The sequence below is a fragment of the Scyliorhinus torazame genome, chromosome 18, assembly GCF_047496885.1.
Source record: "Scyliorhinus torazame isolate Kashiwa2021f chromosome 18, sScyTor2.1, whole genome shotgun sequence".
In the NCBI taxonomy this organism is placed as follows: domain Eukaryota; kingdom Metazoa; phylum Chordata; class Chondrichthyes; order Carcharhiniformes; family Scyliorhinidae; genus Scyliorhinus; species Scyliorhinus torazame.
This window is the reverse complement of record NC_092724.1, coordinates 143,655,545-143,677,715: the sequence shown is the minus strand read 5'-3', so window position 1 is coordinate 143,677,715 and position 22,171 is coordinate 143,655,545. Positions and strand designations below refer to the sequence as shown.

Genomic DNA, 22,171 nt, shown 5'->3' with positions numbered 1-22,171 from the left:
AAAGATGAGGGGTTCTCCATGAGGGTAAATCTGAGGAGATATTTTCCTGGAATAGGGAAGCTCACAGTACACACTATTAGGCAGACCTTTCCTGCACCCTTCAGCTCGAAAAAGCTTTTTTTTTGCCGTAATCTGCTGGAAGTGTGAACTGATAACGGTAAGGTGAGGGGATGAAGCATCTGGGGCCTCAGTGAACAGTAGGGCCAACAGACTATCTCCCTAGCCAATGGTTTTTAAGGGTTGACTACAGAGGAATGATAGTGAAAGAAGGTGGTTTAGAGTCAAACCGACTGCAGAGAGAGAAAAATAAAGAGAGGGAAAGAAAGATCGAATCAAGAGAGTGTTGAAAATGAGACGGAAAGGGAAAACAAGATATTTAAAAAGAAAATCTGATGCTGACCTTTGTTCTCCTATTAACACATTCCATTGTCTTACCTATATGCCATTATTGGCACCTTCTTCAATCCTCAATGCCATTGCTATCACCCCTTTGTCTTATGGCCTATTACATCTTTGGTCAGTCTGTCCTTAGCTCCGGAGTCTATCACTGACCTTCAGTTCATTACATTTTCCATTACATTTTTATTTCTCTTCAGTTCTGTAGAAGGGTCATAAGGATTTATGACCGTTTCTATCGCACAGTGGTTAGCACTGCAGCCTCACGGCACCGAGGTCCCAGGTCCGATCCCGGCTCTGGGTCACTGTCCGCGTGGAGTTTGCACATTCTCCCCGTGTTTGCGTGGGTTTCGCCCTCACAACCCAAAGATGTGCAGGGTAGGTGGATTGGCCGCGCTAAATTGCCCCTTAATTGGAGAAATGAATTGGGTACTCTAAATTTATTTTAAAGAATCTTTGTTTCCCTCTCCACAGATGCTGCCAGACCTGCTTCATCCAGCATTTTATGCTTTTCTGACAAAATCTGGAAGCCCTTCTTAATTGTAGTTTAATGACTCTGGTGAATTGGCCTGAATTCCAGGCACAATGCTTTGGGCAATTCATCCTCAAGATCTCGTGTTACATAGAGTTGGACGGTATGAACACGTCAATTGCCAAAGGTGAAGCTTGCAGCTTGGGATATGGGCTTGTGACACGGTACGAATGAGAGAAAAGTCCCATTACAAACCGTGGGGCCTCAGGAGCATTGTTGCGCGTATCTCAAAAGCGTCCACTCCTGAGCCCATCTGGACGCCAACTGCCTCGTCCAATGCCCAGCTTGTAAAGGTAAAACCAAATTTATTGCTGTCGACCCTTACTTGTGATCAGAAAAGAACATTGCAACAGCAAGTAATAAAGAGAGGGTAAGTTGGATCCTCAAGATGCGGTTACATTTCACAGGAGGATCAAATGGTCACTTCCAAAATTCTTCTTAATAAAATGATGGGCTTTCCCCAGACATGATACATCCAGAGTATGTGGTGTGGAATGAACAAAGTGAAGCCATTTTCATTTTAGTATGCTTCTCTGTACAGTACTGAAATCTAACCGAGGGCTTCCGCTTTGAGCACTATCACTGATTCCAGTGCTAATTGCCTCACTTTGAAAAATGCCCTCCACTCACCACCCATTTCTGCTCAAATACATTTGCAGGTCACCAACGGTAAAGCCAACAGTGATTCAGCACCCTCAGGCAGCGTCTTAAATCATCTTAAAAAAACTTCTTTTGCTTTAAAGCGTATTCCTTGAGATCATAGAATCCTTGCAGTGCACAAGGAGGCCATTTCACCCGTTGAGTCTGCACCGACCCTCTGACAGAGCACCTACCTAGGCTCACCCCCCGCCCTATCCCCGTAACCCCACCAAACCAGCACATTCCGGGACACTAAGGGGCATTTTATCATGGTCAATCCACGTAACCGGCACATCTTTGGACTGTGGGAGGAAACCGGAGCACCCGGAGGAAACCCACGTAGCCACGGGGAGAAAGTGCAAACTTCAGCACAGAAGCTTGGTGAAGTTTGACTAATATAACTGAAAATGGGTTACTCCTCAATCCTCTGCCTGTGAGTAACCCGATTCTGAGCGACTGAAAATGACATTTAAAAAAATACACGTTAAACTATTTTCTGGTTAGATTGGGCTCATTGACAAATTTACAAAATATACCCATTAATGTCCCTGTGCCCACTTCACTTATGGGGCCTTCTTGAAGGCTTGTAAGCGAGCAATTAGCAGAACTCCTGATGGTGAGTAAAGGTGTGGCCAGGTTAGTGGGTGGGGCCTGCTTCCCCGTGATGCTTTTAAAACTGGCTCAGAAAAAGGGCAGAAACTCGAGTAGCGTCAAATGCAATTTCCGCTTAAATTTCCGCAATCTTTTACGGCAGTTACACCAATATAGTGGAAACAGCACCGGGGACATTAGCACAATTTTGGATATTGAGCTTGTGATGCTGAGGGTGTCAATAGTCGATCTGGGCCACTTCCACTGTATTGTGTGCATTGGAACAAAACTAGACTGCTGTGGTCCTGGAGAACTGTAGCAATAGAGCAATCAGCAGTTTAGTCTCTTGCACATATCCCACTCTGACACACCTCAGAGCAAGTTAATTTCTCGAGGCCAGCTCCATCTGTAATTTTATTGGACGTTTGCGCTGAAGTACATTGAAAGGTTCGCGATAACAACATTCAGGTCTTTAGAAGTACTCAGTGCAAGACTGGGAACCGGATTGCCTATTAAAAAAGCAAAGGAACACAGTGGCTGCAGCTTAATGGCTCCCTGGGGCAGGATGCCAAGCAGGATTAGCTGTAAAACTGCGTGCCAAACCAGTGGTGCCGAATCCACTGCCTGCCGGCACCCACCTCGATTTTACCAGTGGCAGGGAAGGGACTCGTAGCCCGCTATAAATGGAATGGTGTCGCAATATAACCGGTGTTTTCCACCTTCAACCATAGTTCACAAATAATTGGGTCGGGAAGTAAAATATTGATCATAAAGTACACCGCACTGTTGTTGATTTCTTACCACACAATATCCAGTTGGCCAAAGTACAGGCAGAGGTGGCTGTGCAAAAACACTGCAATTTCTAAAACACATTATCAGTGCCAGGCTTTCAAACACACTTGTTAATAAAATTCTTTCTGCGAAGAAATGCTCTTTTCAAATGAACCTCAGAATGACTCGAGTTACTATCATCACTGCTGAATATCTAAATTGTGAAGAACGTAGGTAAGTATTTCGGCATGGGAAATCATACATCTTTGAAGAAATAGGTTGATGGGTAGTCGGTTTTTGCAGAAATGCTTTGAAAGGGGAGCAGAGAGGCAGAAAGGCTAAGGGGCAGCACGGTGGCACAGTGGTTAGCACAGTTGCTTCACAGCTCCAGGGTCCCAGATTCGATTCCCGGATTGGGTCACTGTCTGTGCGGAGTCTGCACATCCTCCCCGTGTGTGCGTGGGTTTCCTCCGCGTACTTCGGTTTCCTCCCACAGTCCAAAGATGTACAGGTTAGGTGGATTGGCCGCGCTAAATTTCCCCTTTAGTGTCCAAAATTGCCCTTAGTGTCCAAAAAGGTTAGGTGGGGTTACTGGATTATAGTGGAGGCATGGGCTTAAGTGGGGTGCTCTTTCCAAAGGCCGGTGCAGACTCGATGGGCGAATGACCTCCTTCTGCACCGTAAATTCTATGATTCTATGACTGCCCATTCGCACATTATCATTATGGTTATACGCATCTTGCCATTCTCCCTTGTATTTTGGTGGCTGCATTTATATCAACACTTTTGCACACCTCACCTCTACTGTTTACTACTTCCAAATATTTGCCTGAAAGATACCAGCTCCACGCGAAGCAACCTTTAGCTTACAGGAACTGTCCTTCAGAAGCAGTGAATGATGCCACAAGCTAGTGCAAACATTGAATACATTTACAGCAGTCACTTGTATAGATTTACGGCCTAATGTAAAAGGCAAGGGTAAAAAGGCAAGAGGAAAAGGTCATGCTACCCAATGAAATCTCTTTCTCCATGACCTAACCTTTATGATTCCGTGAAGAGAAAATTGGTCAATGGCAGCTTGTTTAGTGAATCGAGTGCTCACTGTTCACTACACTGGATTTTCTGACTGCAATGGAAATGCGGACATTGCATTTATATAGGGCCTTTCATGACCCAAGGATGCCCCAAGGCACTTTACAGCCAATGAGGCGCTTTAGAAGTGTAGTCAATGTTATAAGATAATAAGGTGATATCATGGCTGGGATGATTGGGGCTTTAACTTCACTTCCCTGCCGGCCCCCCATAACCCTTGACCCAGGTCAAACATCTAACTCATCAGCCTCAATTATATTCGGTAACCCAGCCTCCATTGCTCTCGGGAAGAGTATTGCAAAGGCTAATAACTCTCTGAGAGATGAAATTCCTCCTCATCTTTGCCTTCAATGGGAGACTGCTTATTTTCAATCCATGTCCCCTAGTTCTTGATCCCCCGGCAATGAATGTTGGAAAAGCAGCAACTAATTTGTGCACAGCAAGCTCCCAGAAAGTGCAATGTTATAATGTTTTCATAACATTGACTGGACATTAGCTAGGGCGTTGAAATAACGGTGCTGCTCTTCAGAATGTCTCCTTATGTTCACCTGAGGGGGCAGAGTAACATCTCAGGTGGTGCAATGCTCCCTGAATGCGGCACTGGAGTGTCAGCCTAGATGGTTGGTGCTCAAGGCCAGACATGGGACTGGAACCCACAACCTAGCCTTCCGATTCACACTACTGCATTTGACCAATTTCAGCCCCATCGAATTTTATAGCAGAGGCGCCCATTTGATCATGATTTGTGGTTGTTTTTGAAAGGAACCCGTTGCCTTTAAATGTCATTATTATTTATGTAATGTTACTATATTGTAGCTATTTATTACTTGGTTGTTTTCGGAGCCAGAGGCCACTTACTTTGGTGGTCTCTGATCCTGCGCGATGGCACGAGGGCAAATCAAAAGCACCCCTACAAATTTTACAATCATGGCCTGTGTCCTTTCAACAGCAGCTTGGTAGCATAGTGGTTAGCACAATTGCTTCACAGCTCCAGGGTCCCAGGTTCGATTCCCGGCTTGGGTCACTGTCTGTGTGGAGTCTGCACGTTCTCCCCGTGTCTGCGTGGGTTTCCTCCGGGTGCTCCGGTTTCCTTCCACAGTCCAAAGACGTGCCGGTCAGGTCAATTGGCCATGATAAATTGCCCATAGTGTCCATAGGGGTTGGGTGGGGTTGCAGGGATAGGGTGGCGGTGTATTGAGAGGGTGGATGTGGGCTTGGGTAGGGTGCTCTTTCTAGGGGCCGGTGTGGACTCGGTGGGCCGGGTGGCCTACTTCTGCACTGTAAATTCTATGATAATCTATGATACCACAGATGCTGACAATCCCAGCCATAATTACAATAAGGATCACATCTGTGGGAGATTTAAAATTAAAACTTCATGATAGAGGGTAAGCAGTTGCAATTTCACTAGAATTGGCAGCGGATTGTAAATCATAGATTAGAATCATAGAATCGATATACTGCAGATGGAGGCCATTCGGCCCATCGAGTCTGGAACTAAGCCTCCGAAAGTGCACCTTACCTAGGCCCATTCCCCATACCCTGCCCCCATTATCCCACCTAACCTGCACATCTTTGGACACAAGGGGCAATTTAGCGTGGCCCATCCATCAAACCTGCACGTCTTTGGACTGTGGGAGGAAACCGGAGCACCCGGAGGAAACCCACACAGACACGGGGAGAATGTGCAAAGTCCACACAGTCAGTCACCCAAGGTCGGAATTGGATCCCTGGCACTGCAAGGCAGCAGTGCTAACCACTGTGCCACCATGCTGCCCCTCCGAAGCACTGGAATTTTTTAAGAGTCTAAGTAGATTCGCAGCTAACAAGTTACAAAACTGGGGAAGGATGGGGGATAGGGGCAGGGGAGCAGGTACTAAATTTCTCCTCATGAAAGTAAAAAGGATTGGTATCAGACGTATTGAATGATATCTCATTAAGCATCGAGAGAGATCACTCTAACAGTTTGTAACCGAAGAACAAGGATACAATGAATGAAGAAACGTGGCCTGTATTTAACATTCAATGCCAAAAAAAAGACAACTATTCAGGTGCATGTTCTGTATGCACTACTCCCAAGTTCTGGGTCTTGCAAAGAAACAGCATGCACATTTTTTTGTACTCTCATGGGGAAAATGCCAGTTAGAGCAGGATTGGGCTGGTCTCAAGTATCCACAGATTTTCTCCCATAATCAAATCCAACATTTCCTGAGCAGATAGACTATTCTCTTTGTTACTGTTTATTTTACTTTGGCTGAGGTGCTGAATATTGGATTTAGTGGCACAGTTGGCACTCTCCTGTTCTGTCGGGTCTTGGAACATCATAATGTACTGACATCCCAGAAGTCAATCTCTGAAGAGCAACACTGCTCGCTCACTGTGGCAATGACCTTCCTGAACAAGGACCAAAACCTAATTTCACCAAGAACTCAGTAGATGTTACTGCACATTCTTACAAACATAACAACGTAATTTAATGTTTAATTGAATAGAACAGTCTTGAGTGTTTGTTGAAAGTCTGACAAAGTTGTATTGCAGTTGATTTGGTGTTCCAAACTCCCCCACATGAACTGGGATTGCTCATGCCAAAGAATCCTCCAATTAGAAATTCTTTAAAAAAAAAAGAGCCTTACAAACTTCTGCATTGCAAACCATCTCTCCTGGGAAAGTACTGCAGCCGACCGGCCCATGTGGAGGCAAGCACTGAAGTTTGCTTCAGCATGCTTCTAAGACTATTAATGCCAAACCTGCACTACCCAACGTGCCCAGAGGAAGGTCCGAGGTGGTATCGCTGGAGAGATTCCACCAAGCACCAACAGTGACAGCATGAACTGCCAGTTCTGTGGACGGCCACTCCTCGCAAACGACCCGTCAGGCATGAGAGGACCCACAGAAGATGATGGAGCTTCTGCCAACTTGGCCATACCCCAATAACAAAGAGTCGATCAACGCCCCCATTACTGCTCTCTTAACCCCACTGTACGAGCAAGTTGCTGTTCCTGGCACACAATTCATCTGGGATCTATATATCACTGAGCGAGTGTCATGTGAGTGTCCCTTTAAGAAATGTTTGTATTATGAAATGGCTTCAGTGATGTCATTGTGTGGGTGGTGCTGGGCTGTGGCTCTGGGTTTTTCATTTTGAGCTGGGAGCTGGCTGTGGCTCTGAGTTTTACTTTCGGTTTACACAGTTGGAAGCTGGATTCAGACAAAGAAGGCTTCTCTTCTCTCTCTCTGTATGTTAAAAGGTGTCGAGATCACTTGATAATTTAAAAGTGATAACTGTTTTCTGGAAAGAATTCAAACCAAAAGGGTTTTCCTGGTTTAGTGGATGTTGTTGTCAATGTGAAATAGCAGAAAGGGAAGTTATTAAGGGTTATATATAGAGAGAGAACTGTAGCTGTGTGGGGTATTTATGTTTGGAGGTGATGAAAATGCTTACTGTGTGTGTTTATAGAAATGTTAACTGAGTTCGTGGAATAAACTTTGTTTTGATTAAAAGTGCTCCTGTCGAATAACACCTGAAAAGTAGGCCCTTGTGCTCATCGTAACCAAAACAGTTGTAGGTCAGATGAACTCCATGATATTCTTTGGAGTTTTCTAAACACTGGCCCATAACACCGAGGACATCGCGAACTTGTGGAGAATAGTGCAGAGTGCTGCTGCAAGCACAAGAAGTTTAATTCCCACGGTCCAATGAAGTCGCACAACACTTCTGATACCATCAGGTGATGTCTGCGACAAACTCACCGTTAACAGAAGCAGTAATGTGCCATGGTAATGCGAGAAGGTGCTGCATTTTCCGGTGACGGAACATAATAATAAACAAGGCACAGAAGAATGGAAAAGTGCAAAACAGGTTTACAGCAGCAGGACTTTGCTGCATATCTTTGCGTTTCTAACCTGTGGCGCAAGCTGGTCGATGCATTGGACATGGAAGGCTACAAGGTTGAGATAACTCAGGTACAATATAATCCGCAAATCTATCACCATGTTGAAGATGTTCAGAATAAAGTCAAGGCTGCCGAAACCTCAACAGGAAATTCTAACTTCCGATTGCTGCACTGAACTAATAGCCTCCTAAAAGAATCTTCTGTCCTCACAGGTCTACTTTCTGGGATAGACAGAAACCCCGCGACACATTGTGCCAGATTAACTATTTTTTTCTCTCAAATATGGAGCAATTAACTGTCCAATGGCTGAAAGAAATGTTCCTTATTCTTGCAGTACAGCAAAGGTTATATTATCTTTGGTCCACAGCACAGTATCACAGATCATAACACTCACCTACTCCCAATGAGAAGGTCTGCTCAGGAGCAACATTTGAGTATTGTACCACAAAGTTAAAAGGCTTGCAGCTGCAGGAAGCTAGCCAATGGTTCAGGTTACAGGATTAGACAGAAGGCTGCAATAAACCTGGCTCCGTTAATTCCTCGCTGTCCCGGTTCACAGAAACTACGCCTTTTTAGCCGATTAGCTCAACGGGATTTCAGACACCAATGTTGTTTTATTCATCTCGAGGAGATTTCACTCTGATAGAAAATTTTCCTTATTCGGAGGGACTCATAAATGGTCTTGAAGCATTAACAAGAGCTGAAATCTGCGAAATAGGATGAAAGCATTGGGCAGCAACTGTTCTGGGTCTAAGAATGTCCAATGCATTGGCACAGAACTGCCAGTATCAAGCATATAAAACTCCTTAAACACCTTCGTTGGGCAGCATAGTGGCGCAGTGGGTTAGCCCTGCAGCCTCACGGCGCCGAGGTCCCAGGTTCGATCCCGGCTCTGGGCCACTGTCCGTGTGGAGTTTGCACATTCTCCCCGTGTTTGCGTGGGTTTCGCTCCCACAACCCAAAGATGTGCAGGGCAGGTGGATTGGCCACGCTAAATTGCCCCTTAATTGGAAAAAATGAATTGGGCACTCTAAATTTAAAAAAAAACACACCTTCCTTTAATGACAGAAAATTGAATTCTGGCAGGGAAACGCAAGATTAAAAACTGCGGTGGGGCAAGCTTTAAACACGACATGCCTGTTTTTGGTTGCCACGGCGGGGCCGGAAAATGCGAGAAGCTGTTCAAAATTCCATTGACTGTGGCGGGAGCGGAAAGCCTGCTAGCGGGAAGGGCCGTAAAACATTGTCCTTTGTGTGTGTTCTCGATGTTGGTCGTGGGAAGGCGACTGCAGTGAAAGGCAAGATGGCCTCCTGCTGATCGTGTGAAGACAAATTTAGCTCCACGTTAAGAAAATCGAGGCCGACCCAAGACTTCTGGGAGCTGGACATTTCAGCCACACTCTGAAGTACGAAGGATTAACTTGAAATCCAATCGGCCTGATTGACTTGATGCTTGGTTCGCTAAAATAATGCTGAGCATCTGAAATCGAGGCAGGTTGTGCATTGAGTTAGAGAAATGATGATATTTTACTCAAAGGACACCAAAAAGAGGTGGTGTATTTGTACTAACCCCCGCGAGGCCCACGGAGATAGCCTGACGGATCTCCCCATGGGACTCATGGAACATGAGCTTCCCCGCTTGTGGGCTGAGCCTGTCCAGCTGTGGCTCATAATTGTTTTGTATAAAGGCCGGCCCGGGCAGGAACCGGCATGTAATACTGCCTTAGGGCAGATTCTTTTGACCGTGAATAAACCAGAGTTCACCCGACTACTCGGCCTCCTGGGTCTTTATCGTCCCCTTTCTACAGCACAACTGTTTCATAGAATTTACAGTGCAGAAGGAGGCCATTCGGCCCATCGAGTCTGCACCTTATCCAAGGTCAACACCTCCATCCCATCCCCATAATCCAGTAACCCCACCCAACACGAAGGGCAATTTTGGACACTAAGGGCAATTTAGCATGGCCAATTCACCTAACCTGCACATCTTTGGACTGTGGGAGGAAACCGGAGCACCCGGAGGAAGCCCACGCACACACGGGGAGGATGTGCAGACTCCGCACAGACAGTGACCCAAGCCGGAATCGAACCTGGGACCCTGGAGCTGTGAAGCAGTTGTGCTATCCACAATGCTACCGTGCTGCCATGTTATGTCACCTGACCCTCAGCTTCTGCAGCGGTGCAAGTGTTAACAAATGGAAAACGTTTGCAGTGGAAGAGGATCCCACAAAATGTTGGACTCTTAACTAAAGTGAGAGCTTCAAAGAAGCTGTTTCCCCACCCACTGCAGCTTCAGGAAATATAAATCCTGTTTTGCTCAGTGCTGTTCAAAGGCTGAAATGTATCTCTGAGTTCTCTATTCTTGAAAGGCAGCAAAGCAGCCACCGCAAACCTATGGTATCTAAAATCTATTGAATATACTGGGATTAGACCGGGTTTTTGTTCTGCCTGCGTAGCCAGAGTATTCCTAATAAACCATGAAAAAGATAAAAGCTACTTCGCTGCAGAGTATGAAGAGATGTTCAAAGCGTGACCTGACCTCGATCGAGGAACAACATTTTTAGTTGGTTTTAAAGGTCAGGATCGAGGAAGGTTTTATACGTAACAGTTGCCAGATACAGTTACTATTTATTCTTTGAACTTTAATTTAATAAATGGGCTCTGTGTCACAGTGGTGCAGTTTGTCGGATGCTCTGTTCAGAGGCTCAATCCGCCCCGCTCTGTGAATTATTGATCCCAGGCACGTCACAGTGCAGAGATGTAAAACAAAGACCATACTCCTTCCCACAGGGAGAGGGGAAATCCTGAGCACAGGTTCCCCATATCTCTCCTTGCATTTCTGCTCACAGATGGTTGGGAGCAGGATTGATGCCCAGAGCCAATTTGACACCCAAATGTGCTTTTTAAGCACACTTGGTCTCTGTCCTGGTGAGCTTCAGAGTAATAAGGTGGAAAATAAACCATTAAAGGAGGAAGGTTCAGACTGTCTAAAAACCTTTATCGATAGAATTCTTGGTACGTTCTCTAACGTTTTGGGGCAGCCTACATAACACATGAGTTGGCGCCATAGAAAACAGTAGCTCCTGGTTATACAATGTTCAGACTGATGTTCAGGGCTCCAAGGCATAAAACTCTTTTTGTTCTTTTCATGCAAGAGTAACTTTTGTAACAGCTTACGGTGTGCGCATGATAACAACAACCTACCTGTATATAGCACACTTAATGTGGCAAAACTTTACTTTCTCAGGGCACTTCACGAATTAGTTATCAAACAAAACGGCACTGACCCCCAAAAGGAAGATAATTAGGACAGGGAAGCAAAAACTTGGCCAAAGAGATTGTTTCTTAAGGATCGTCTTAAAGGAAAAGAATGAGATGGAAAGTCGAGAGGGATTTAGGGAGGCAATTCTGGAGCTTAGCGCTTTGGCAGCTGAAGGCTAGGCCGATAATGGTGCAGTGCTTAAAGATTACACACCAGGATGTTCAGACTGCCAGCACCATAACAATATAGTGCAGCAATATTTGAATCAGCTCTGCCTCTGCATCCATCAACAGTGCCCCGCCGCATGTTTATTGCCACATCTACCAGAGTCGTTCCATCTGGGTGAAATACGCAAAATCGTGTTTACGCCATGTCCTCCTGAACATGCTGTCAGCTCAGTGGAATTCCCAAACTGTGCGCTTCCACCCACATTTTGTCGTTCGCTTCATCCTCACTCAGCTGGTCTGAGAAAGTAATTTCCGCCTCTTACTTTGAAAACTGAGCCATACGATCAGAATTTCCCTTTGCTGAAAGAAGACAGCAGCCGAAACAAGGCGTGGCCGAAAGTCAGTAAATTCCTCTCCGTTGTAACTGACAGATTGCGGGTCAGGAAGACCTCAGACTGTGAAAGATGTACAGGCTTACCGTGCACTTTCAAACGTTGCAGATGTAGTCTTGCCGATAGCGCCAAATCCAACTCCAACTGCTAAACCCTCTGAAATAGAACCACAACAAAACGAAGATCAGTATGTGGAGCATTTCCTTTAGTTCACCGCACTTTCTAGCTGAAGCAGACCATCCAGCCGGCAAAATTCTTCCGGACATATTCATTCTTCATTGTGTATCAAAGAATCACACTGTTTGTAGGCAGTCTCTGATGGATCTTCCTACCCCAGTGGCCATTGATGGACCTTCCTAAACCAGCCGCCATCGATGGACCTCCCTACACCAGTGGCCATCGATGGACCTTCCTAAACCAGTGGCCATCGATGGACCTTCCTACACCAGTGGCCATCGATGGACCTTCCTAAACCAGTGGCCATCGATGCACCTCCCTGCATCAGTGGCCATCGATGGACCTTCCTAAACCAGTTGCCATCAATGGACCTCCCTACACCAGCGGCCTGTGATGGACCCCCTACATCAGCAGCCATTGATGGCCCTCCCTACATCAGCAGCCATTGATGGCCCTCCCTACATCAGCAGCCATTGATGGACCTCCCTACACCAGCAGCCATTGATGGACCTCCTTACACCAGCAGCCATTGATGGACCTCCTTACACCAGCAGCCGTTGATGGACCTCCCTACACCAGCAGCCATTGATGGACCTCCCTACACCAGCAGCCATTGATAGACCTCCCTACACCTGCAGCCATTGATGGACCTCCCTACACCAGCAGCCATTGATGGACCTTCCTACACCAGCAGCCATTGATGGACCTCCCTACACCAGCAGCCATTGATGGACCTCCCTACATCAGCAGCCGTTGATGGACCTCCCTACATCAGCAGGTATTGATGGACCTCCCTACACCAGTAGCCATTGATGGACCTCCCTACATCAGCAGCCGTTGATGGACCTCCCTACATCAGCAGCCATTGATGGACATCCCTACATCAGCAGCCATTGATGGACCTCCCTACACCAGCAGCCATTGATGGACCTCCGTACACCAGTAGCCATTGATGGACCTCCCTACACCAGCAGCCATTGATGGACCTTATTACACCAGCAGCTATAGATGGACCTCCCTACACCAGCAGCCATTGATGGACCTCCCTACACGAGCACCCACAGATGGACCTCCTTACACCTGTAGCCATTGATGGACCTCCTTACATCAGCAGCCATTGATGGACCTCCCTACACCAGCACCCACAGATGGACCTCCCTACACCATCAGCCATTGATGGACCTCCCTACACCAGCAGCCATTGATGGACCTCCCTACACCATCAGCCATTGATGGACCTCCCTACACCAGCAGCCATTGATGGACCTCCCTACACCAGCAGCCGTTGATGGACCTCCTTACACCAGTAGCCATTGATGGACCTCCATACACCAGCAGCCATTGATGGACCTCCCTACACCAGCAGCCATTGATGGACCTCCCTACACCAGCAGCCATTGATGGATCTCCCTACACCAGCAGATATTGATGGACCTCCCTACACCAGCAGCCATTGATGGACCTCCGTACACCAGTAGCCATTGATGGCCCTCCCTACAACAGCAGCCATTGATGGACCTCCCTACACCAGCAACCACTGATGGACCTCCCTACATCAGCAGCCATTGATGGACCTCCCTACACCAGCAGCCATTGATGGACCTTATTACGCCAGCAGCTATAGATGGACCTTCCTACACCAGCACCCACAGATGGACCTCCTTACACCAGCAGCCATTGATTGACTTCCTACGCCAGCAGCCATTGATGGACCTCCTTACATCAGCAGCCATTGATGGACCTCCCTACACCAGCACCCACAGATGGACGTCCCTACACCAGCAGCCATTGATGGACCTCCCTACACCAGCAGCCATTGATGGCCCTCCCTACATCAGCAGCCGTTGATGGACCTCCTTACACCAGTAGCCATTGATGGACCTCCCTACACCAGCAGCCACTGATGGACCGCCCTACACCAGCAGCCACTGATGGACCTCCTTACACCAGCAGCAATTGATGGACCTTCTTACACCAGCAGCCATTGATGGACCTCCTTACACCAGCAGCCATTGATGGATCTCCCTACACCAGCAGCCATTGATGGACCTTCTTACACCAGCAGCCATTGATGGGCCTCCCTACACCAGCAGCCATTGATGGACCTTCTTACACCAGCAGCCATTGATGGACCTCCCTACACCAGCAGCCATTGATGGACCTCCCTACACCAGCAGCCATTTATGGGCCTCCTTACACCAGCAGCCATTGATGGACCTCCCTACACCAGCAGCCATTGATGGACCTCCCTGCACCAGCAGCCATTGATGGACCTCCCTACACCAGCAGCCATTGATGGACCTCCCTGCACCAGCAGCCATTGATGGACCTCTCTACACCAGCAGCCATTGATGGACCTCCCTACCATCAACATGCCATGGAGAGCAATGAGGATGGATCAGGGTAAAGGTTTGGAAGGAGTGAATAAATCAATGGCTGCGAAAGGATTGTGGTGAAAGGGAGGCAAAAAGATCGTCAATTTTGAGTTTGAAAATACAAAGACAAGCAATGTTTGGGGAGTATGTGATTTGCAGTCTGCAGTAAGCATATCATAGGCCTTACAATGGAGCTGCACCTTTTGTAGCTATTTGTGACAACCCTCACGAGGACCACGAGGGATCACTAATTGACCTCCCCATGGGGCTCGTGGAGTACGAGTTCACGTAGTAGTGCGCGGAGGCCCTTCCAGCTGGGACTCATTAGTGAGCACTTTAAATGCTGCTTCCAGCCCTGGACCAGGAGTTCCGACAGTCCCGGGCTGGGATATTAGTGTTGCATGCTGCGGTAGCGGCTTTATATTTTGAGAAAAGTAAACCTGTTTAGCCTTCTGTTTTGTGTCTCCTGGGTTACTACATTGGGGATGAGATGGGTGGATGCCCTCAATGTCCTTTGCGCTCACCTCGGGTAGGGGACCCAGTCCATGGGAAGCCAAGAGTCATTCCCCTCGAGGACGGAGATTCGGTTTCAGAAGCAGAGACTAGGACAACTGACTCTCAGCTAGAGGTCAGTGATTAAGAGGAGCTCCCATCAGTGGCCCTTTGACGCGCTGCCAGGAAGTGATCATCCCCGAGCCGCTTCACACCCCCCAATCTGGCTGCGCTGGCAGTTGATCAGAGGCCGTTTGTCAAGAAGCGAAGGAGGCTCGTGGGGCTCAGAGATCATTTCAAATAGATAGTGCAGACCAAATATAGTGTAAGTCGAAAAGGGACAATCATAGCCTGGTTACAATTTAGATTTTAAATAAGGATCCACTTACACGCTAACTTTAATTTTAGCAATGCTGTGACACGTGTGTGTTAATTGGGTTTTTTATAGGCGATGTAACACTGCGACTGCAGATCCCAGGAAGCACGGGCAAATGAGTCTTACACAGTTCAATTTCACAAGTTGACAGGATTTCAGAATGTCATGCGGTTTCAACCTAATTTGAAAAGAAGGGGGCACGAGCAATTTTTGAAAAGCCAATGACCTGGATTTAGCTCCTGACAGTAAAAGAATGTGACCTCACTATGTATCTCAGTGACAACTGCCCACAGACTTTCTATGGAGCGGTCAGTGAAGATTTCCATTAATTTGAGGTGTGCCTCTCCATGGAATCTTCCACAGCGATTCTGTGGAATCTGAGAACAGAGCAACAACAGTGAGACTCTTCAACGAACATACTGTAGAGTCCTCACAGAGACGTGCAGAGTCTAATTAGGAAGTAGAAAGCAAGAAATGTAAATTAGATTCGAATCATGCAAAATAAAGACTGGGAAGTTTGAATAAAGTTTGGATGAAGGGAGAGAGATAAATGAGACAGACAGAAAATGCAAAAGAAATACATTTTTAAAAATCTCCACACCAACACCAATTTTCTCCTGAGGGAATGAGGATTGATATTTCTGAAATTAATGTTTCGGGGCCAGAGAGGTTGTTCAGCAATAATGATCATTTTTCATGCCATTAAAAACTAACAATCTTGAATGAACCTGTCCCAACTTGAGGTGCAAACCCAATGGGCAAGTGCAGTTACTTCACACTAGGACGGACATTTCAACACCCAGTCTATCGGAGAGATCTGCAGCAGTACACCGGGGGGAGCAGCAGGGAATCCCTGACAAGAAGGTCTGGATTTCCACATTTAACAGAGCATGCCAGACTTTGCTGTCATATTTCTTCCATTATGACACTGGATGATGATATCCTCGCCATCATCAATGCAATGTAAATCAGCTCTCCCAATCCACAGTAAACGCAAAGGCAATAACTACTCACATTGCTTAAGGGAGGTGAATCAACGCTGAAAACAATGTATTAGGTCGACATTTCTCAAGAAGAAAAGTTAAATTTGACCCGTTTGAATATTTCCATTGCTGGTATCTAGCCGAGCGGTTCTATTAGTGTGATGGTTAACAGGGGAAATGCATGACGTAAATCATCACAAAATTCCCATGAAAAAGAGGTCATTTTATAAGATTCCACGTCAGTAAGGGAGCTGTAAAGACAATACATTATGTCACAGGCTGTAGTATCACGCACTATTTAGAGCCAGAATGTTTTTTGAAAGTACTTATTTTTAAATCTCTGAGTAAACAACTTCAAGTCTTCAAAAGCAAGGGATAATCACCATGTTGGAAAAAAGCTACAAGTAGCTAATCCAAACAAATGAAACACACAACAGATGTGTGTTAGATATACAGCAGATACTGAACATTGACCAGGGAGTACCATCATTCTGTAGCAAAAGTAGTGAAAACTTTAATTTGGTTTCAGAACTGACTTTTAAATATTTTCCTACTGACTTCTACACCACCTCAATGGAATTGCTTGGTGTACGTTTTGACCAAATGGTCAAATTATGGCACTTTTCCCTAACTGGTGTGACCACTCTGGTAAAAAGGGGAATAAAAAGTCCTGGGGCAAAGGGAATGGAGTATAAAAATAGGGAAGTCTTGCTAAAACTAAACGAGGCACTAGTTAGACCACACCTGGAATATTGTGAACAGTTTTGGTCCCCTTATCTAAGGAAAGACATACTGGCATTGGAAGGAAGCCCAGAGGAGGTTCACAAGGTTGATCCTGGGTTATGATGGGGTTTTCTTATGAGGAGAGGTTGAGTAGGTTGGGCCTGTACTTATTGAAGTTTAGAAGAATGAGGGTAGACCTTATTGAGACATACCGGATTCTCAGCTGGCTTGACGGGGTTGATGCTAAGAGGTTGTTTCCCCTTGTGTGAGGCTCTGGGTCCAGAGGGCATAATCTCAGAGAAAGGGGAAGCCCTTTTAAGACAGAGATGAGGAGGAATTTCTTAACTCAGAGTGTAGTGAATCTGTGAACTGTCAAAAACTGGGTCATTAAGTGTGATTGAAGCTGAGATAGACAGATGTTTTATCAGTAAGGGAATCAAGAGTTATGGGGATAAGGCGGGAAAGTGGAGGGGAGGATTGTCACATTAGGTTGGCCACGATCTCACTGAATAGCGGTGCAGATCCGAAGGGCCGAATGGCCTGCGTCTGCTCCTACGTCTCATGGTCACGTGTCATTTAATTGTTTGGAACTTGTGTCACCCATTAAATGGGGTGATACGAGACGCAGTTCAATTTTACGACCGCGGGCATGTAAGCACTGACTCATGCTGAAGTATGGCGCTGGCCCAGTTCAGGATTGCTCACTCAATGTGGTGTCCCCAGAGCTCATGTTACTGCCCATACAGCAAAGACCAGATTCGCCCTTCTATTGCGCGCGGCTCAGATGCACATGTACTGTGTCACCAATTGAGCTAGCAGGGGGCAGGTTTGAGAACCCAGACAGTTTTAAAGGGATTTGCTGAAAGGGAAGAATTCAAACAACACTTGCATTTTGAATGTTGAAGGACATGCCACTACGTTGCATCTTAATAATTTATGTGCGCTATATTTCTTTGCTTTTTATGCTGATTTGCTTTCAGAAAGACAATTTTGGAACTGACAAAATTAATTTTACTCAGGGTCTCGAACTGAGCGTGGAACGTGGAGAGTTCATTCCAGCTTTCCGAGTTCAGATTGAAAGAATTCAAAAGTGTCGGGATTGCAACAAGTTATGCAGAATTTCTGCCTTGTTTTTCAGACTCCACATCGCTTAGCTTTCCCCAGAACGGAACTGCATTCCACTCGCAAATAACTTGCATGGGAGGGCAACACAAATATTATTTAGCTTCATGTTTTTTCCCATGCACGCAACCTGACATTGTTCTACTTAAAACCAACTGACTGTGGACAGGTTAGCAAAATGAATAATTTCTCGGGCTTGACAGCTTTGCACACATTGTGACGCAGAAACTAACAGTATCATTACATTAACAAAGCTATTCAAATTCAAGGTGAGTGTGACTGCCCTTGACATCAAGGCAACATTTAGCCGCAAAAATCCCCCGCAAAATTCAAGTTAATGGGAATCAGGAGAAAACTCTCCACTACTTAGGAATCAGACCCAGCACAAAGGAAGGTGGTTGCGGTTGTTGGGAATCAATCATCTCAGTCCTGAGACACCATTGCACGTGTTCCTCAGGGTGGTGCCTTTGGCCAAACCATCTTCTGCTGCTGCACCAATGATCTACGCTCCACCCGAAGGTCAGAAATGGGGATAGGCTCATTGATGACTGCAGGACCATTTGCAACTCCTCAAGTGCGTGCCTACATGCTCATGTTTGTCCTTCGAGATAAGGATGGCTATATTCATCACCTGGAGTGTTTGGTTGGGTTTCTGTGGGTATGTCGGTGACTGAGAAGAATTATCTGTCTTGGAAGGTTCTGCTGCCAAGAGGTTTGGACGAGTTACACCTAGGTATTTCCTCTGTTTGCATTTTCTCTCTGCCTCTGATATGCTCTTGCTTTAGATGGTGGCCACCCTTTCCTTTATTTGCTTCTGCCAGGGATATCGATCCTGGCTGATCGCAGTACTCGAAGTCGATAACAAAGTACCAAAGCTAAGCCTTCGGAGTGTCCTTGGAAGTGCTTCCTCTGACAGCCTTGATAGTGTACGCAAGACTCAAACTTTCCATCGAAGCTTCACTGTGGTGAGCGAGTGCCCACAAACAGCTCAGCCTGGATAACATTCAGGCTTGGACAGAAAAGTAGCAAGTAACATGAACACCACATAAATGCCAGGTTGACTCATAGAATTTACAGTGCAGAAGGAGGCCATTCGACCCATCGAGTCTGCAACGGCTCTTGGAAAGAGCACCCCACCCAAGCCCACACCTCCATGCTATCCCCGTAACCCAATAACCCCACCGAACCTTTTTGAACACTAAGGGCAATTTAGCATGGCCAATGCACCTAACCTGCACACCTTTGGACTGTGGGAGTAAACCGGATCACCCTGAGGAGACCCACGCAGACACGGGGAAAACGTGCAGACTCCGTGTGCTACCGTGCCGCCCATAATGACTATTTTGAAACAAAAGTGTCTAACCTTGCCATTACCATCACCGAATCCCCCACGATCAACATCCTGGGGGTCACCATTGATCAGAAACAACTGGACCAGCTATATAAAGACTGAGGTTTCTCATCCCTGGAACCATCCTTTGTAAACCTCTTCTGTATGCTTTCCACTGTGTGCACATCCTCCCTATAGTGAGATGGCCAAAACTGTACACAATATTCCAGCTGAGGTCTAACTCGTGTCTTGTATAAATTCAGCTTAATCTCCTTGCTCTTGTACTCTATGCCCCTATTAATAAAGCCCAGAATACTATAAGTTTTATTAACCGCTCTCTCCACCTGTCCTGCCACCTTCAATGATCTATGCACAGATACACCCAGGTCCTTTTACTCCTGCACAACTTTAAGAATTGTACCCCTTACTTTATTGTGTCTCTCCATGTTCCTCCTACCAAAATGCATCACCTCACATTTCTCCGCATTGTACTTCATCTGCCACCCATCTGCCCATTACACCAACTTGTCTATGCCCTTTCAAAGTTCTATACTGCCCTCTGCACAGTTTACACTACTACCAAATTTTGTGTCATCCACAAAATTGTCCCCTGCAGACCAAGATCTAGATCATTAATAAAAATCAGGAAAGGTAAGGGTCCTGTCACCGCACCCTGGGCTGGTGCGTATTCAATTCCTTGACCCTGAGTCACAACACAAGTGACTTCAAAATACCTGAGGACCTTGGCTGAGTCCAATAAACTGCAGTCACCAGGTTTGTAACTTTAACACAAGTAACCTTTTATTATGTAGAGTATTATAATTAAATAGACAGATAAATGTAACTGACTCATACCCCTCTCCCAACCCTCCCTTTTCTAACTACCCGCACTCTACACACACATACAGACAATCAACACAGAGGGGAATGAGTGATTGAGAGGTAAAGAAAATATTAATAAAAATAAAAGGATAAAGGATCGATGATGCACGAGGATGGCTTCCAGTTAATGTCTTTCTCGACTTCAAGCTTTTGTTTCGGTACTTCTTCCTTCTAGGCTTGAGATGGTTTTCTCTGGCAGGGTCTCTGTAGAGTCAAGATTATTTCAAATTTACAGCAAAGATGTGCCTGGCATTCACTGGTTTTAGAACAATAAAGCAGTTCTTTATTTCATCAGCGAGGGAGAGAGAGACTGAGACTGTTGCTTTCACTTCCAAGGTCTGAACACATCTGCCAGTTCTCTCGAAAAGCATCATGCAGGAACCAATCACTGACTGCTGTCAGGCAGAACACTGTCCCTGGCCAACCCACCAGTTGCCAGCCAACCAATCGAACCAATTTCCTCCAAAGCTGGTTCCTAAGATGCACTCGGTATTTCCTCTGCTTGCATTTTTTCTCTGCCTCTGATATGCTCCTGCTTTAGTTGGATGCCACCCTTTCCTTTATTTGGTCTTGCCAGGGTTATCCAGGTTTCTCGTCTCCAAAATATAAAACCTAGGAACACAGGGCGTGATTCTCCGACACCCTGCCGGGTCGGAGAATCCCCCGGGGGGGGTGCGCGAATCCCGCCCCGACACCGGCTGCCGTATTCTCCGGCGCCGTTTTTCGGGCGGGGCGGGAGTCACGCCACGCCGGTCGGGGAGCATTAGCTGCGGCCCACCCAGCAATCCTCTGGGCCCCGATGGGCCGAGCGGTTGTCCGTTTTTGGCCAGTTCCACCGGCGTGGAATACGCATGGTCCCACACGGCGGGACCTGGCAGGTAAGTCGGCGGGGGAAGTCCTCGGGAGGGGCGCGGGGGATCTGTCCCCCGTGATCGGGGCCCATCGATCTGCGGGCGGGCCTGTTCCACGCTGGCCCCTGTAGGGCTCCTCCATGGCCAGCGTGGAGAAGATAACCCCCTGCGCATGTGCCAAAATATGTCGGCCAGTCGGCGCGAGATCACGACGGCAGTTCCGCGCATGCACGAGATCACGACCACAATTCCGCGCATGCGCGAACTCACACAGTCCCTTTGGCGCCAGCTGGAGAGACGCCAACCCCTCCGGCGTCCACCTAGCCCTCAACACAGGTGAGAATTCCTCACCTTGGAGACCAGTTGATGCCGGATTCGTTGGCACCGGTTTTCCCGCCGGTGTGGGGACCGAGTCCCCGGAAGGGACAATCCCGGCCAAAGTGTCCTGAGAAGGAGGCTGCTTCAGATTGAGTCCACTGCTTAAAGCACATTCCGAATATGTGTCCATGGACCAAAAAGTAGTGAAACAAAACAAAAGGAAATGGGAACAAAGGAAATAAACAGGAAGGACTCTTACAGTCCCAATGCACTATTTCAAACTTTTCACCAGCCCAAAAAATATCCATTGACCATTTCGCTCTGTTTCCTATTTTTCAGCCAATTTTGTCTCCAGGGGCTGGTTTAGCACAGAGGGCTAAACAGCAGGCTTGTAATGCAGAACAAGGCCAGCAGCGTGGGTTCAATTCCCTTAAAATCCCGTACCGGCCTCCCCAAACAGGCACCGGAATGTGGCGACTAGGGGCTTTTCACAGTAACTTCATTGAAGCCTCCTTGGGGCATTAAGTGATTATTATTATATTGCTACTGTCCCTTTTATTCCACGAGCTATAACTTTTCTCACAGATCTGTAATGCAACACTGCATCGGACACCTTTTGAAATTCCATTCACACCACATTAAAAGCATTGCCCTTGTCGCCCCTCTATGTTCCCTTCTCAAAAAACTCCAGCAGTTAGTTTAACATGAATTCTCCTTTAGAAATCCATGCTGGCTCTTCCTAATCAACCCACATATCTCAATGTGACGAATAATTCTATCCCGAATAATTGTCTCTCGAAGTTTGCC

The 22,171-nt window shown here is 46.7% G+C and overlaps 1 protein-coding gene across 1 annotated transcript in view; it reads right to left on the bottom strand.

Annotated features, from left to right (window-relative positions):
- The window catches only part of LOC140395589 (zinc transporter ZIP11-like), a 764,184-nt gene that overhangs the window by 90,481 nt on the left and 651,532 nt on the right, over nt 1–22,171 (bottom strand). Inside the window, exon 8 of the mRNA XM_072483554.1 lies at nt 11,822–11,891. Coding sequence (XP_072339655.1) covers nt 11,822–11,891 — 70 coding nt within the window. The remainder of the gene's footprint in view (nt 1–11,821; nt 11,892–22,171) is intronic.